At 40.0% G+C, this 16,394-nt stretch overlaps 1 protein-coding gene across 1 annotated transcript in view; it reads left to right on the top strand.

Moving 5' to 3' along the window:
• The window catches only part of LOC124155369, a 138,769-nt gene that overhangs the window by 103,615 nt on the left and 18,760 nt on the right, over window positions 1-16,394 (top strand). The window contains exons 18-19 of the mRNA XM_046529126.1: window positions 8,635-8,684; window positions 9,328-9,498. Coding sequence (XP_046385082.1) covers window positions 8,635-8,684; window positions 9,328-9,498 — 221 coding nt within the window. The remainder of the gene's footprint in view (window positions 1-8,634; window positions 8,685-9,327; window positions 9,499-16,394) is intronic.

Below are 16,394 nucleotides of genomic sequence, written 5' to 3'. Positions count from 1 at the left end.
CGGATACATCGGATCCAAAGTCGCGGAAGACATCGGATCTGGATCCGAAATTTTAAATAATAGCTTCAGTGAATGAAACGCCCCAAAATGGAGGAAAGAGTTCTTGGAATGCGCCGTTGCATGCGATTCTTGTCCTATTCATGAACCGTTTTATTTGAAAGCTCTCGCAGAGGTTACGAGTAGAATTTCAGCCGTGGCCAGGATTTTCAGCCAGAAAATAAAAAAGGAAAAATAAGACTGGCACTTAGTGTAACTCTTCCCAAGAGATTGAACAATCATCGGAGGAATCTCAGCGCCGTAGGATAATAACCACGTCAAAAGTAAATATGTCGCAGATTTCAGAAAACCACCCTCGGCCGTCCATCCGTGCCTCTGTTGTTTAATTTCGCATCCGAAATCACACAGACCAAAAATCATTGTCTTCTAAGGAAAATATCAAATCACCCGAAAACAATTGAAGCGTGTTTCATCCCTACCTCGTCTCACCAACTGACCTTTTTTGGCCTACCTGCTTCAATTCTCCATTTCTAGACGACAAATGCTAGGAGAGTGACTTTCTGGGAAAGTGTTAAAATTAGTTTAAAACCCATTATTTAGTGCCCGGTTTTTTCAACAATTTTCCCCCCTGGTTTTGGATCCCCCCCCCCAATTGAAGTTCCTGGCTACGCCACTGCTCCTTCCCCTCCACCTCTCCTTTACACGCTTTTGCTGCCCACTCCTTCCTCATGCTGAGCGGTTGAGCACCTCGTCGCACGTGACGTTAATACTGTTTTAAATACTTTTAATTGTGTTGCTGATTGGGCAGTTGCAATTTAATTTAATGATACACCGATAAAAATGTCTTTCATTGTGTATAAATATTTCCATTGAGATAAGGAGAACCAATGAATGCAGTGTGCGTGCACTATGGCGTAAATTATTGCGAGGATGTGCTAAATCCACCTCATCATACTGAAGCATTTTCGGATGAAACACAAGCCCGTATGCGATGAGAAAGTAAAATTCGGGGGAAACGTGCGTGAGTAAAATTTGAATTCAGTCGATAGCAGGGGGGTAGCCAGGAATTTTGTTAAGGAGGGGTCCAAAACCAGGGGGGAAAATTTTTAAACAACAGGGTACAAAGGAGAGGGTTTCAAACTAATTTTAACGTCCTTCATAATAGAAAAAACTTCATTTTTCAGCGATTTTTTTCATTTTTGTAAATTCATGATTTTTAAATATTTTGTTTCCTTTTATGAAGGAAAGTTATTGTGTTTTTATATTTTGGGGGGTTCCTCTTGCTATGCCACTGGTCAGTGGTTCATCCTAAGATTTTTCCTATTTTCATTTCCAAACCCAAGCATAACAGTTTAGGTCCTGAGCATGTAAAGATGTTTTTAAAAAATAACTTGAAAGCCTATAAAATAATTTTTAATTTCGTCGACCCATTAAAGCGCAGTGGGTGGCATCATTTCTATATAGTAGTCGAATCCAGAATACTCCATAGCAATATTTGCGGTCGCGGGCTTCATAAATAATTCATTGTACTCGCATCATTTCCATCGCATTCCGGATAGACAACTGCCGATAAGAAAACATCTTGAAAGGCCCTATGCAGGAGTTCTCGAAGTAAAATACGTCACGATTTTGAAAAATGAGTTTTCGAGAAATTATATTCTGCAACCCTCAGTTCGCTGACTTCGCCGATTATGAAATTTGAGTCTATTCTAGTGAACTCATCAAACGACCCTTCAATATTCATGACTTTTGAGAGACCCTGCCAGGATTCACGGCTTTCGTCATCACTCTCCATCGTGTGGTCGCAGATTGACTGCAAACCGGATTGACAACTCCCGATAAGAAAACAGCTTGGAAGGCCTCATGCAGGAGTTCTTGAAGTAAAATAAGTCACGATAATGATGCTGTTGACTGCAAACCCGGTTTTTGCAAAATAACTAAGTATGGTGACAGGTGCGACACGCTTCCAAGCTTTGCAAAGCCCTTGCATTACCTGCAAAATGGTCCTCTTCAATTTCGCCGATCCCTTACATCCATTCGACAAACCAAAAACTCCACTAAAATCGTACGGTAATGCAGCTTTGCCGCAGAAATGACCCCTCGGTCGAGAGGTCGCAACTTAGCTATTGCAGTTGGGGGGAAGAAAATAACACGCACATTTTTTATTATTAGTCCTATGTTTGGGCCCGTGCAGCGATCGAGGAAGAAATCTACATTCCCCATGAGTGCATCAACTCCCGCCAACCACCGCTGAATTAATCCCGCTGTCATTCATGAATTTTTGCTGCTACCACAGGGGTGAGGCATCACCATTGGCCCAGTCTAAACATGGCATGTTTAGACTGTCGTCTTCTTCATGCAACAATTGACGGCCGTCGCAAACCTTTTTCTCAGGAGAAAATCAACACCGCTTCACATCACGTTAGGACATCGCTACAATCGCCGACAGACAAAAACTGACCGTTAGTATAAAGCACTCAATTCAAGTAACATCTAGATCAATGGGAAATGTTGGCTTTCGTGTCTTAAGTGCGAATATTTTTTATCCAAGATTGCGGCAAATGCAAAAGTTTCTCCTATTTTTTAGATGATGTTGAAATAAACAATGTGAATGAAACAAGAGTAACTACTGAGTCATATATTAAAGATAATTAAGAGATGCAAATTTTGGCTTTCATCTTCTAGCGCGCACATTGTATCTTCCGTAATTTAGTTAAATTTTAAAGAAGTTATCCAAGATGGCGGCAAGTGAAAAAAAATGCTTCTCAAAATTTATGCGTTGTAATTCTGTAAAGCATTTTAAACGACCGTCAAAAGAATGCGACCGAAGTACATAGCTCTAGATATCATATCTTTGAGCGTGTAAATATTGGGACATTGAATTATTTACGAAAGTCAGCATTAACATTTTTCGCAATTCGCCACGAGTTGGGGTCTGGGGAAACACACCACGGAAGGCTATGGTTATGGTTAATAACTACGATTCTGATTGGCTTATTCAGTGGAAGTCTCTGATTGGCCCTCTAACGCTACGAATATTAAATATGAAAATAAAAATTTAACCGGAAAAATTGGTTATTTGAGAGGTGAATTTTACTCGATCGTGCCAAAATTTCATTTTATTGATCGGGAGTTTTCGTAAAAGAGGAGTTCGTTCATTGGGGTTTTTCACTAATGTGTTTACATAGGCAATTGGCCGGACCAATAGCATTTGTTCGTTGAACGGAGTTCTTCGTTTAGCGGGAGTTCGTTAAGGTGAGGTTTTACTGTAGTATTCTTTGATCAATATTAATGGAACCGTTATGAAATAGCTATTATTATGAAAAATATAAAAATTTAATGAAAAGAAATAACTGGAGATTAGCCAATGGCATTCCTTCACAGAGTCATCCACAAGTGCACATTTAGTGCAAAAATTCTACAGAAGAATGATGAATCATTTGCCCTGATGAGGGTTGAGCCGTATCACTCAATATCAATCACACTGGATGTTCTACCACTTCAGCTGCATCATAGGCATCAACTCTCTTAGCATAGTTTTGCTTTCAAAAACATGATAAAATTTATTCAAAATTCTGCTTAGTATTGGTCTAATGTGGCCACTGAATTTTTTAATTTAAAACAAACTTTAATCATACTTAACCGTCTTCTAATTTACAGATTGTCCACCATAAGTGGAATGTTTGCACTAATGAAGGCTTCTGATGTTTCCTGCATAAGCATTGAGGTAGGGTCAGGCCAATGCAATTAGGGGGCCAACAGTATAATAATTAAAAGCTAATGGATGAATAACTGTTATAACTAGTATATCCTCAAATTTTTATAGTTGATAAAAAAAAAGAAGGGATTAGGATGTTTAGATTTGAAATGCTCACAAGTATAATTGGAAATAGAGATTCAATTTGCATTATAGTATGGTTTGTAAATCAAATCTAGATTTGCTAATCAGATTTACTATGCATTAAAGAAGGATTTAAAAATTCAGATTGAGTATTTTTAAAGGCTACAATATCCATTGTTCCTCTATGTGTAGATGGGCAACTTCCTTGCTATCTCATCCTTAAAATCATCCTCACCAGCCTTACACATGGTGATATATAAGTCCCTATCACTCCCATTCTCTCGCACTGCACTTTTGCCCCACCCATTATTCACTGTATCCTCCACATCACACTCTGTTGCGATCACTGTACCCTTACTCAAAGTTACATTATCATTCCAAAGTTACTTACTTGGATCTTAGCACCTCTTTCCCCATTCACCCTACAAGCACATCTAGCCACCCATTACTGTGACAATTCTAGTGCCGACTCAACCATGCACTCATTTCCCTCCCTCAAGCTGATATCAATGAGGTCTTGAGACAAACGCTCTGGACTGCGATGACCTCTAAGGACAATCCGACACTATAATTCACAGGATGGGCCAAAAAGAAACTATCGCACCGCTTCTTTGAGAAGAGAATATTGGAAATTTGGCCAGAAAATTAAGATATCGCAATAAATTGTCATAAATGTTACCGCATGAATAAAATTTCTTCATTGATAGGTAAAGATGATTAGCAACTCAGTTTGTATTTGCTATATTTTTCGAAAATAAGTCTTTTGAAAATGTTATTACAAAAATCTATACCAGATGAGGGGAATTATAAATTAGTGTGAAAATTAAAATAACTCTCTTACAGCCACATTTCTGAAGCAAAATATCCATGTATAAATAAGCACTATGCTATTCCTAAACAAATGTTGTGTGTCAAAAGTGATCACAAGCTGAAAGCAGGGGCTAAATAAACAGCAGAAAACGCAAACAGTAAAAGATTTTATGACTTCGAAATAAAATTAGTTCCAAGATGATGATGAAGTATTTTTTTAATGTATGTGTAGTGCACATTTTGTCCGAAATTTTAAGGGCAAGCATAACATTTTCTGACACCGATTAATTGCTAAATGTTTTTGACGAAATACATACAGTCCCTCAAAATTTCCCGATTGAAAACTACTGACAAGGAACATTAACGGAGTGTAACGCCCACTTTTGCTTCAATCTTTGCACATTTGTAGATTAATGCAAAAAAATGAAATGTGTGAAATTTCCCGTGCCCTCGTGACCTGTGAGTCGAGATATCAGCGATCAAAGATGCCCGATTCGTCAATTCGCCGCCCGTCAGGGGGAAGGCATGCCGGCAATTGGCCCACTCCTCGCCGGGCTCGACCCAGCCGCCCGGTGAGCGGCCAGCGATGCGATGCGAGCTATATTTCGTCTACGGCGGAGTCTCACGCCCCGGCGAATCGCTCTTTTGTTCGCGGCGAATCGCGGAGGTGGGCAATTGAGGAAAATAGTCAACTGGATACCCCAATCACAAACTTTAAATGCACTCCTCCGTGGCTTTGGAAGTGGAAGAAGCATAACAACATTGTTTCTCGCAAGGTTACGCGAGTTGTTTCCAAGAAGCATTCCTTGGAACAACAGTGTGTTTCAGAAAAGGCCAGAGAGTTCGTGACGGAGGTTAAGGATTTAATTAGTAATATTGCAAATGGTAGTGTGCAAGTTTTAAATACTGACCAGAGTGGTTTTAAAAAGGAAATGCATTCCGGGCGCACTCCGGAATTTCGAGGGGTGAAAGTGGTGGAATCAGTGGCCCAGAGTTTACATGCAACCACTCATTCTTACACTATTCAACCGACTATTTCAATGGATGGTGAGCTCCTCTCCCCTCTACTTATCTGCTTGCAAGAGAAGGATGGCAAATCCCCCGCACGCGCGGACATTTTTCAAGCCGCCAATGTTTATTGCGTTGCATCAACTTCAGGATTGTTAACCAAAAACATTTTGATGGAAGAGTATTTCGGGCAGGTTCTTTCCCCAGCAATACGTAATGAATTTATGTATGAATATGTAATTATATGTATTTATGAATGAATTATTACTATGTATATATCTTTGTGAAAATTAACAGTATGGAAATAAACATGTTTGAACTGAACTGAACAATCAAAAAAATTCGTAAATCTATAATCCTCTCACGTTACGGCCATTGGAACTCTCTTGGGCCTTGACCGTCCCGAGGATATTCCATGGGGAGCTCGGTGCACCGGAATGCAGAGTCATTAGTCTGAACCTATCAGTCAATTAGGTGAGTTTTGGTTGTCCATTCCCCATACAATAGATTTGCCGACCTCCCACCAAAGGGCAAGGGACCCCGTCCATTCATACGGATGGGGTTTTTCCCGTCTCGTCTCCGAGAGGCCTAGGCTGTTGACGTATTCCATTTGTTGCTTATTTTGGGTTTCCTCTTAAAAGTTTGAAAGAAACATGCCCCCTATCTCGTTTCCTTTGCGCATTTACGGGCAGAAAGATGAAGCATAAATTCTTATCGCGAATTACTCCGGGTTATAGTATCATTCCGAAGTTTCCGCGTTTCAAAGTGTTGCTATATATTATAACTAAATGCAGAGCAATTTTCCCATCAATCCGATGCTCCATAAGGATCAGGTAAAATCGGAAATACAGAAAGACTAACAGAAAACAAAAGAGCGATTCGCCGGGGCGTGAGACTCCGCCGTAGACGAAATATAGCTCGCATCGCATCGCTGGCCGCTCACCGGGCGGCTGGGTCGAGCCCGGCGAGGAGTGGGCCAATTGCCGGCATGCCTTCCCCCTGACGGGCGGCGAATTGACGAATCGGGCATCTTTGATCGCTGATATCTCGACTCACAGGTCACGAGGGCACGGGAAATTTCACACATTTCATTTTTTTGCATTAATCTACAAATGTGCAAAGTTAGAAGCAAAAGTGGGCGTTACACTCCGTTAATGTTCCTTGTGAGTTTGGGTAACTCAATATTCTGCCTTTGCTCAGCTCTGATTGCATATGCAGCTGATGATAGGAGCCTCAAAGCAGAGCTGGATGATGTGGGAAAGGCAGTCAAAATTCACTGCACGGTCAACTGAACAAATGGTTACGGAATATAAGAGTTCAATTTTCAACAAATAAATAAGCACGTAAGAATTCAATAGTCATCCAACATCCTCTGGACCTTGTGATAGGTTTTTCGAAGTTTTAAGATCAGAAAAATGTCTTCAATTTGTGTGTGCAGCATCAAATCATTCGTCACTTAGACATGATCGGTGGAACTTATGATTTGTTGCATGGTACATTACTCACTACACCACCGAAACGGTTTTGCTCTGAGGCAGTCTCAATGCCCAATATGTTGGCTGTGTCACAGTTGTCCCGACGAGATCTTTTGCTCGTTGTCATAATACCATGGATATGATCATTTCCCCAGTATAAGGGGCTTATAGCTATTATAATTCCCGGCTGTATGAGAACATTACGAGGGAAATACTTTGGAAGACCAGTAGTTCCTGAACTGGCCGCTTTCAGATGCAAATGAGCTTAGGGTTAATTTTTCCGCCACTGTACATGTACAGTAATTCTTCGACAAACGACCAAGATTCATTCCAAGAGGCATCGAAAAGTGTGGCTATTGTGCAGAATGCAACACTGAACAACAATTTTTCGTTAGCTTGCGGCCACTCAGTTTATCCATGGTGTTGCTGAACTGGTGTGTGAGCAGTTTATTGTTGAGGTTTAAGAACTATGACAGTGAAGTAAGTGAATAAATTGTCAATTAAAATAAAAATTTAAGTCACATCGAAGAATACAGAATATATTTTGAGCTGACTCACAAGTTACAGCAGGTGATGTCGCCAGAAGTTTCACTATTTTATCCTGATGCTATACTATCTATCTAAGCAGTATGTAGACTGTGCTCCAAGCATATTTAGTGGGGCCCTTCAAAATCAACATCGACCCCTACAGTTTTCGGGGACTGCCTCTTCAGAACTGCAAGCAATATTTCTGCCAATGAAAGAATAAATGAGACCCAGAGAGGGTAAAAATGTTGAATTTTTAAAATCAAAACCTGGAGAAAGAACCAGTGGCTTCCTGATGTAATGCGACTCAGTGGTTGATCCTGCAGTCTTTAACAACATGTTATTTAAACTTTTTGGCTTGGCAAATAAAATTATGGAGACAATTTTAAGTTTTTTTTCTACAGAGCTTTTCTGCTAATTTAAGTCTTTAGTGAAATTATTTTCATTCACGTCTTCATAGTATAACAGAGTAAGATGTCTTGGTCCCCATGACTTCATATCATGAAGAGTTATCTCTATATTTTTGCAGTGAGTCAATTATGTACAAGTCAAACGGATCAAATTATGTAATGAAGAGGTTGGCAAATAAATTGACGTTTTGTGGTATTCATTAAAAAATCTTGAAATTTTGTTACTTGATGTTATGAAGTGTTGATTTTTTTGATCCTGATTACTTAGTATTACTGTAGTTGTTAGGAAATTTGCTTCTCTTTAACTATATAAATTTGTGGTTCAACTGTAGTTTTATGCAAGTGAGTGTATTAAAATTATCTTGTCCATGCATACGTATTCCTAATGATACAATTTTTTGAGGTTGAAGATATGGTCCTAATTATCCAAGTAGGTTAAGTATGTTTTTATTCATTGTGATGTTAATGCAATTATATTATTTCAAACTTAATAATAGCCCTTGTAACTTCTTGTGTGTAGCTGCTTGAGATATTTTATTCTTTAAAATAATTGAAACATACATTGTAGGAAGGGAAACTGAGGAGCAGCCCTTAAGTGTCAGTGGAACAACAATTAAGGTAAGAATATTTCACTGGACAGTATTTTAAGTTTTTTCAATCCCTGTGAAAATTTCTACGAAGGACACACTGATTTGCTTTGCATGCCACTGTATTGTGCTATGCGTGCACATTTCACCGCCCACAAGGGTAGACACAGACTGCTTCGCTCTCACGTTCTCTTTCTCCATCTCCCAACCTCCATTCTCACCCCCCCTTATCATCTCCTTCCTTGCCCTCAATACCTAAGCACTTTTTGCCTTCCTTGGGTATACCAGTGCAAATTGTGCTCTGGGCAGTCAAGTAGACATTATTCAAATTCCAAATTTTTTTTATGACCAAAGGAAGACGGTATCTTTTAAGTTCCCATGTTGTGCATTGAGTCTAAGAAAAGAACAGCCAATTGCTCAGAGGTGTATTTCTTTACCTCGTAGTTATACTTCACCATCACTGGTCCAATCCCCTAAGTTTGGTTTGATATCTTCTTGGGTATAAATTTTGAATACATACATTAAACTTAATGCAGTTTTGATAAATGTATTTATCTACTTCAATATCCTTTATCTACATGTTTGATGGAATGAGTACATTGCTATCCTTCTGCCAAATTATGACCTTTTGTGTTGAAAATCACATACTTTCTATCCTGAAAACTTAATTCCAGGTATCTTGCAATGCAATAAGAGCTTTAGACCCTGAAATAGTGGCCATGGCTCTGAACCCTGAGGACATTGAGCTGATGTCCCCACAAGAAATAGGAGTTTGTGTCCATGCATTGGGCTCTGCTCCGTTGAAAAGAAACGCCTTGAGAATGGTGTGGCAAAAAGCTAATTTGGTGAGTATTCAACAGTCCTATGTATTGCTTTGAAATTATGGTAACTGGGGTTGCATCTATTCTCAGTGAAAATTATCAGTACCACTGATTCTTGTCGGCTGTTATCACTGTCTAGAATAGGAGGGATCGTACTGCTTCATGCTAAGTTTTTATCACAATCCTTGAGACATAATAACTTTACTTGCTAAATTCTGTAGTTGAGAACCAAATTATTTTGCTCTCTTCTGTTGTTTCAAATGCAGTTTATTCTATTTATAACCAACTTCTTGGGACAATGAAAACATTTTGTTGCACAGTGGTATTTGCTAATTAGAGGGTGACCATTCCCAATGTAGGAAAAGCTATCAAAGCGATTTGTTGACAAAAGAAATCACTAACTCTTGATTAACCTTGTGGTATTCCATTATAAGTATTCCTAAATATCACACAATTACTGATACCACTTCTTTGAAGAAGTGGTGTAAGTAATTATGTGATATTTTTCCAAAGAAGTGGTACAAGTATTTGTGGGATATTTAGGTGAACTGATTTATTGACTGATATGTAATGATTTGCAGGAGTTCCCTCGGGTAGGATTGTATTGCTTAGAAAACAATTTTTAAACTTAATAACAAGTGATAAAATTTTAATTTTGCACCTACAGCTAAGTCTCGGATAATAATGGTGAGTGGTGAGTGCAAGATTAATCGGAAGACACGTGCATATATGTAATCTAAACCTTCTCTTTAATAAAATATTTTATTTATGCTCATAATCTGTTATTTTAGATTGCTTCCCTGGCTCATTGAGATCTTTCTTCACCCGACCGTGATCTTTTCAGAGGCGATCTCGTATTTGTACTTGTATTCTTAGTGCTCCACATACGCCAGAAAACTTTCTATGTGGGTGAGTGCCTGGTTGCGAATCATGCAATCTCCACTTCTTTTGTCTCTGCTCCCACTCTTTGACTGCATGCAAGGCCACCGCAAGAATTCCTCATATGCTGAATGAATAACACATTCAAAGATTATAAACAACTTCTTCCACCAGGTATTCTTTTCATCTCTTCACTTTGTCTTCATTTTCAATTGAATTAGTTCTCCATTTTTGTCCCTTAGGGATTTACATCTTACCTGTGATTCCTGGAATTTGTTTCTCACTATTCTACATGCAGCCTTTACTAGCACTATGCCAATTATTCTTGATTCTTTAAATCGTTCACTGCAATCCTGCAAGTTTTGTGCTCTACGGTAGTCCTCATTGGTAACACCGATAAAGAAGGTTATAAATCCCTCAAACCCATCTTACTATAGACAAACCTCTATATTGTGCACCATCTCCGAAGTTCTTAGAACTATTTGCCAATATGTATGTACAGCAGACTCCCGATTATCCGGCTGCTGTATATTCGTGTTGCGGTTTATCCGTGCATGATTTTCACTCTCGCTCAATTTTTTCCGCAATCTTTATGAAAAAGTAAATTCGGACGCAAAATCATCGGAATTACTGCATTAATGCCAGGATACACTGGGGTTATTATTTCCGTTAGAATCCCCTTCGTAAAACGGAAGCAATTGCATGCTAGCCGCATTCACGGGAGCTGCAAATCACTTATCTGTATCCGTGATCACACGACCACGAATGTGTGGTTTTCGAAACCAGGCCTTACATGGAGCATTAATAATACGAGTACAACCATGCTATCGCTGCTAAAAAGATTGCGTACTGGTGAAGAGAGCTCTGCAAAACACTCTTAAATAACATAATAACTGCATAAATAATAATGTATTGTTTGTTTTAGGTAAATTATGAAAATTACAAGACATTTAAGTGAAAGTTTGGGTTGTCCGTGTTTCCCGATTATTTGTGCTCTCTCTCTCTCTCTCTCTCTCCACTTCATCATTAGTACTGTAGTTGAATTACCTCAAAATGGTAATGGTGTACTCACCTGTCAAGAGGCTCTTTCCTAACTAGGTAATTTCTTAGAAAAGCGTTATCAGTACCCATACTCATTTAACAAATGATGAAAAGATTTTTACTTTTTAGTGTTTCTAATGCTGTTTTTGAAAAAAGCTTGTTTTTATCTTTTTTATTTCATTTTCATTGAATTTTTGGTCTGTAATGATTAGAGCAGCTTACAATCAATGAAAAATTAATTTTAAGTCATTAAAAGGTGTCTAATGCAGGAATACAAAAATGATATAATAAGCTCTCCCAAAGGAGGAGAAAACAGCCGAGGAATGAGAGGTAAAATGAATTATTATAATTGATTTGTGATTAAGTAATTTTTAAGAGGATGTTAATATTATGCATGAGTCGATTCTAAATGTCGATTCTCGATTCCACCGATTCTCGGGCACGGAATCGGAATCGAGAATCGGTCGCCTAAAGTCGATTCCGATTCCATCGATTCCAGGAAGATATATGTTATGAGCATAGACTATAAGTTTGGGGCATAAAGGCTGCCACACACCTAAGCGGCCGCGGTGTCAGCCTTGCCGGCGCGGAGAATACGCCTGGCACGCGGGTGTGCTACGAACATGCCTAAGAGGCCTCGGAAGCATGAAAATGTCAGCAAGAGCCTCAAACCGACGATCCCTGAAATGCTTCGTGTTTATGAGCAACTCTCAGAGAAAAAAAATTGGAAACCACGGGTTCGGAAAGCATTGCATGTGTTTTTCGTTCTTTTATTAACCGCTGGTCATGGCAAATCAAATTATTGCGATTATGAATCACATTCGGAGAATTCATCTGGACCACCAATTTTAAAGTATAATATATCGATAGTAATGTTTTTATTTTAGAATGTTATTTGAAGTCTGATGAAAATAAAAACGTGCAGAGAGCGAATTTTCCTGTGAAAAAAAGTTTCTTATAAATACGCGCTGAGAGCGGTTTTTTTATATAAGTAACTTTTTTAGACCAACACGCGTCTGCGTCAATAATAAAAAAATTAGACACATTCACGTTTGTATAGCCCAGTTTCATCAATGCAACCCTTGAGGAAGTTAATACTTACTTCGCATAAGCCGCTGCGGCCTCTGGGCGGACTCGACAGGTTGCGTTCGGCCGCCACCGCGCACCCGCCAGGCTGCTCTGGTATGTATCGATGCCATGAACGCTACATTATTGTTTAGCCACCGCGGCCAAACGAGAATGTAGCCACCGCGGCTATTGTTATTTTTAGGGATGGTCGGATCGGATACCTCGGATCCAAATATCCACAAATATTGTCCTTCATCGGATACATCGGATCCAAAGTCGCGGAAGACATCGGATCTGGATCCGAAATTTTAAATAATAGCTTCAGTGAATGAAACGCCCCAAAATGGAGGAAAGAGTTCCGATTCTCTCTTGGAATGCGCCGTTGCATGCGATTCTTGTCTTATTCATGAACCGTTTTATTTGAAAGCTCTCGCAGAGGTTACGAGTAGAATTTCAGCCGTGGCCAGGATTTTCAGCCAGAAAATAAAAAAGGAAAAATAAGACTGGCACTTAGTGTAACTCTTCCCAAGAGATTGAACAATCATCGGGGGAATCTCAGCGCCGTTGGATAATAACCACGTCAAAAGTAACTACGTCGCAGATTTCAGAAAATCACCCTCGGCCGTCCATCAGCTCGTACCTCTTTTGTTTTTTTTTTGTTTCCGAAATCACACGGACCATAAATCATTGTCTTCTAAGGAAGTTATCAAGTCACAAGAAAACAACTGAAGCGTGTTTAATCTCTACCTCGTCTCACCAACTGACCTTTTTTGGCCTACCTGCTTCAGTTCTCCGTTTCTAGACGACAAATGATAGGAGAGTGACTTTCTGGGCCCGAAGATATCTCGATAGCTTCAACAATTAAATGAAAAGCACGAGATTTAAAAAAGAATTAGACCAAACGAGACGCATTCCTGACGATATTACAGTTTATTTTTCAGCTCTAATTGATTGCCACTCAGTATTCTATCTACAATTCTACAATTAGACTTTACTGATATGCAACATTGTCCAAACAGCACAATTTTCAAAGAAACAAGCGCTGCATTAACCCCTCAAACAATTGGAGACGGATTGGAAACGCCAACTACATGCATCACATAGCGAGCCCGACTTCGCTTTGAAGGCAACGACGTCACTGAAGCAAGATCTGACTTCTTCATCCTTGAGTCCCTCATTTGTAGCCTCGTTGTTTGAAATACGGAGGGAGGGCGCTCCTTCCTCTCCACCTCTCCTTTACGCGCTCCTTCCCAGTGGCGTATCCAGGGGGAGGGTCCGGACCCCCTCTCCCCGAAATATAGAAACACAATTATTGTCCTTCACAAAAGAAAACAAAATGTTAAAAAATCAGGAATTTGCAAAAATTTTTCTTTAACAAAGTAAGTTTTTTTCGGCGATAAAAAGTGTTAAAATTGGTTTAAAACCCATTATTAAGTGCCCGGTTTTTTCTAAAATTTTCCCCCCTGGTTTTGGGCCCCCTCTCACTCCCCCCGAACAAAATACCTGGCTACGCCACTGCTCCTTCCCCTCCACCTCTCCTTTACGCGCTTCTGCTGCCCACCCCTTCCTCATGCTGAGCGGTGGAGCACCTTGTAGCACGTGACGTTAATGCCGTTTTAAGTACTGTTAATTGTGTTGCTGATTGGACAGTTGCAATTTAATTTAATGATACACCGATAAAAATGTCTTTCATTGTGTATAAATATTTCCATTGAGATAAGGAGAACCAATGAATGCAGTGTGCGTGCACTGTGGCGTAAATTATTGCGAGGATGTGCCACCTCATCATACTGAAGCATTTTCGGATGAAACACAAGCCCGTATGCGATGAGAAAGTAAAATTCGGGGGAAACGTGTGTGAGGAAAATTTGAATTCAGTCGATAGCAGGGGGGTAGCCAGGAATTTTGTTAAGGAGGGGTCCAAAACCAGGGGGGAAAATTTTTAAACAACATGGTACAAAGGAGAGGGTTTCAAACTAATTTTAACGTCCTTCATAATAGAAAAAACTTCATTTTTCAGCGATTTTTTTCATTTTTGTAAATTCATGATTTTTAAATATTTTGTTTCCTTTTATGAAGGAAAGTTATTGTGTTTTTATATTTTGGGGGGTTCCTCTTGCTATGCCACTGGTCAGTGGTTCATCCTAAGATTTTTCCTATTTTCATTTCCAAACCCAAGCATAACAGTTTAGGTCCTGAGCATGTAAAGATGTTTAAAAAAAACAACTTGAAAGCCTATAAAAAAGATTTTTAATTTATAAAAATATTAAAATGTGTATGAAAATCTAAAAAGCATTCCATTTATTGTATGTACCCAGAATAAACTTGAATAATGACTTTGTTTAATGGCAGGAATTTGAAAATGCATTTGGAATCGAAAATATCCGATTTGAAAGATCAGGCTCCAAAAATCCTGGATCCGTCCATCCCTAGTAATTTTATTCTATTCAATTCTTAAATTTTAATTACAGCAACACTACAGATAAATCAAAATCCCACCTGTTTGAAGGAACAAGAATCGATGGAATCGGGAATCGATTTGAAGGAATCGAAATTGGAATCGGAATCGAAAAAAAGTGGAATCGACTCATCCCTAGTTAATATCAAATAACTTAAAAATTTTCCCCTCGGAATGATTGTGTTTTTTTAAATTATTATTATTATTTTTATATTTATTATTATTATTATTATTATTATATGGGCGGTTTTTTTAAAAGGTTTAAAAAAATTTCATCACCACCTAGTTTTATTCATCATTTTTTTCCTTTCATTTTTCCATTTTCATTTATTAATTTTTTCGTTGAACGATTCTTCCATCGCCCTTTCATTCTCCGAGGGGGAGGGCCGCGCACAGGGGAGGTCCGCCGAAGGGGCTGGCTACCGCAACCTTGGACCCCATCCCTCCGCGTATGTGGCCCCCCCTCCGAGTGGTTGTGCCTCAGTATGTTTCAGCCTTTATTATTACATTTTTTCTTCTATGGCTCTATCTTCATTTTTAATATCATGTCCCCTGATTCCGCTTCTTCCACTTCGCAAAGCACGCCGCCCTGACACCACATATCAATGAAGGATTTCATGTCGCACTTGAAGTTACGGTATAGATATTCTCTCCTAATTCTTCTTTCAATTCTTTTTTTAAAGTATTCGGCGTATATTGGAGCCGTTCTTTCTCCTTTTTCTGTTGCCGTAAAACAATGGTAGATACTGGCCTTTGCTTCGGATATAATAAAGTTTGCCAGTAAGTCCCGTTTTGCAAAGCCACCCCTCAGAGGGGGGATGCCTCTGTGCAGCTCCAAGGCACGTATTGCTTTGCACCCCGTGACTCTCGTTATCCATTCTCTAGCTGTCCTCCACGCCTCTCTCTCCGGTCTCTCTTCCGGGGCACGTTCTGCACCCCGAGCCCCGCCGCAATCCTGACCGCGACAGGAAGACGCCATCCGCCAGGCGATCGTGTGCCAGCCTCCAAGACACTTCGCCTTCCCTCCCCAGGGTCGGCGCCGTCCAGAAGGCTTTCCAGCGCGTAGGCTCCCCCCATATGCCGTCCTTGTGAGGCCACTTCCCTTTGTTTTTTTGGGCAACAATTTCTTTGTAAATATCCCTTTTATGTACGGGAAACGTTCGCAATTGCCTCGACAGCTCGCTCCGGAAACCGAAGGGGAGGGACTCCGCCGTCGGGGGCCACGCTGTCGGGAGAGGTCCTCCGTTCTTCCCGGACCTCACGTCCATGGTGTCGAGGGCGTTTCTCAATGAGGAGTAGAATCCGTTCCTCCTAGGTCTCGTCTCGAGGAAGTGGGAGACGAGAATTTTCCAAGGTTGGTCTTCACCCGTGACGTATCGTTGAAAGAAGTTAATTCTCATGGCGGTTATTTTTGCCTGCACGTCAGTCAGGTGCAGTCCTCTGCACCCGAGCGGGGCCGTCAACACAGCTCCGG

The sequence above is a fragment of the Ischnura elegans genome, chromosome 3 (genome assembly GCF_921293095.1).
Source record: "Ischnura elegans chromosome 3, ioIscEleg1.1, whole genome shotgun sequence".
Classification (NCBI taxonomy): domain Eukaryota; kingdom Metazoa; phylum Arthropoda; class Insecta; order Odonata; family Coenagrionidae; genus Ischnura; species Ischnura elegans.
This window is presented reverse-complemented; position numbering and strand designations above follow the sequence as displayed.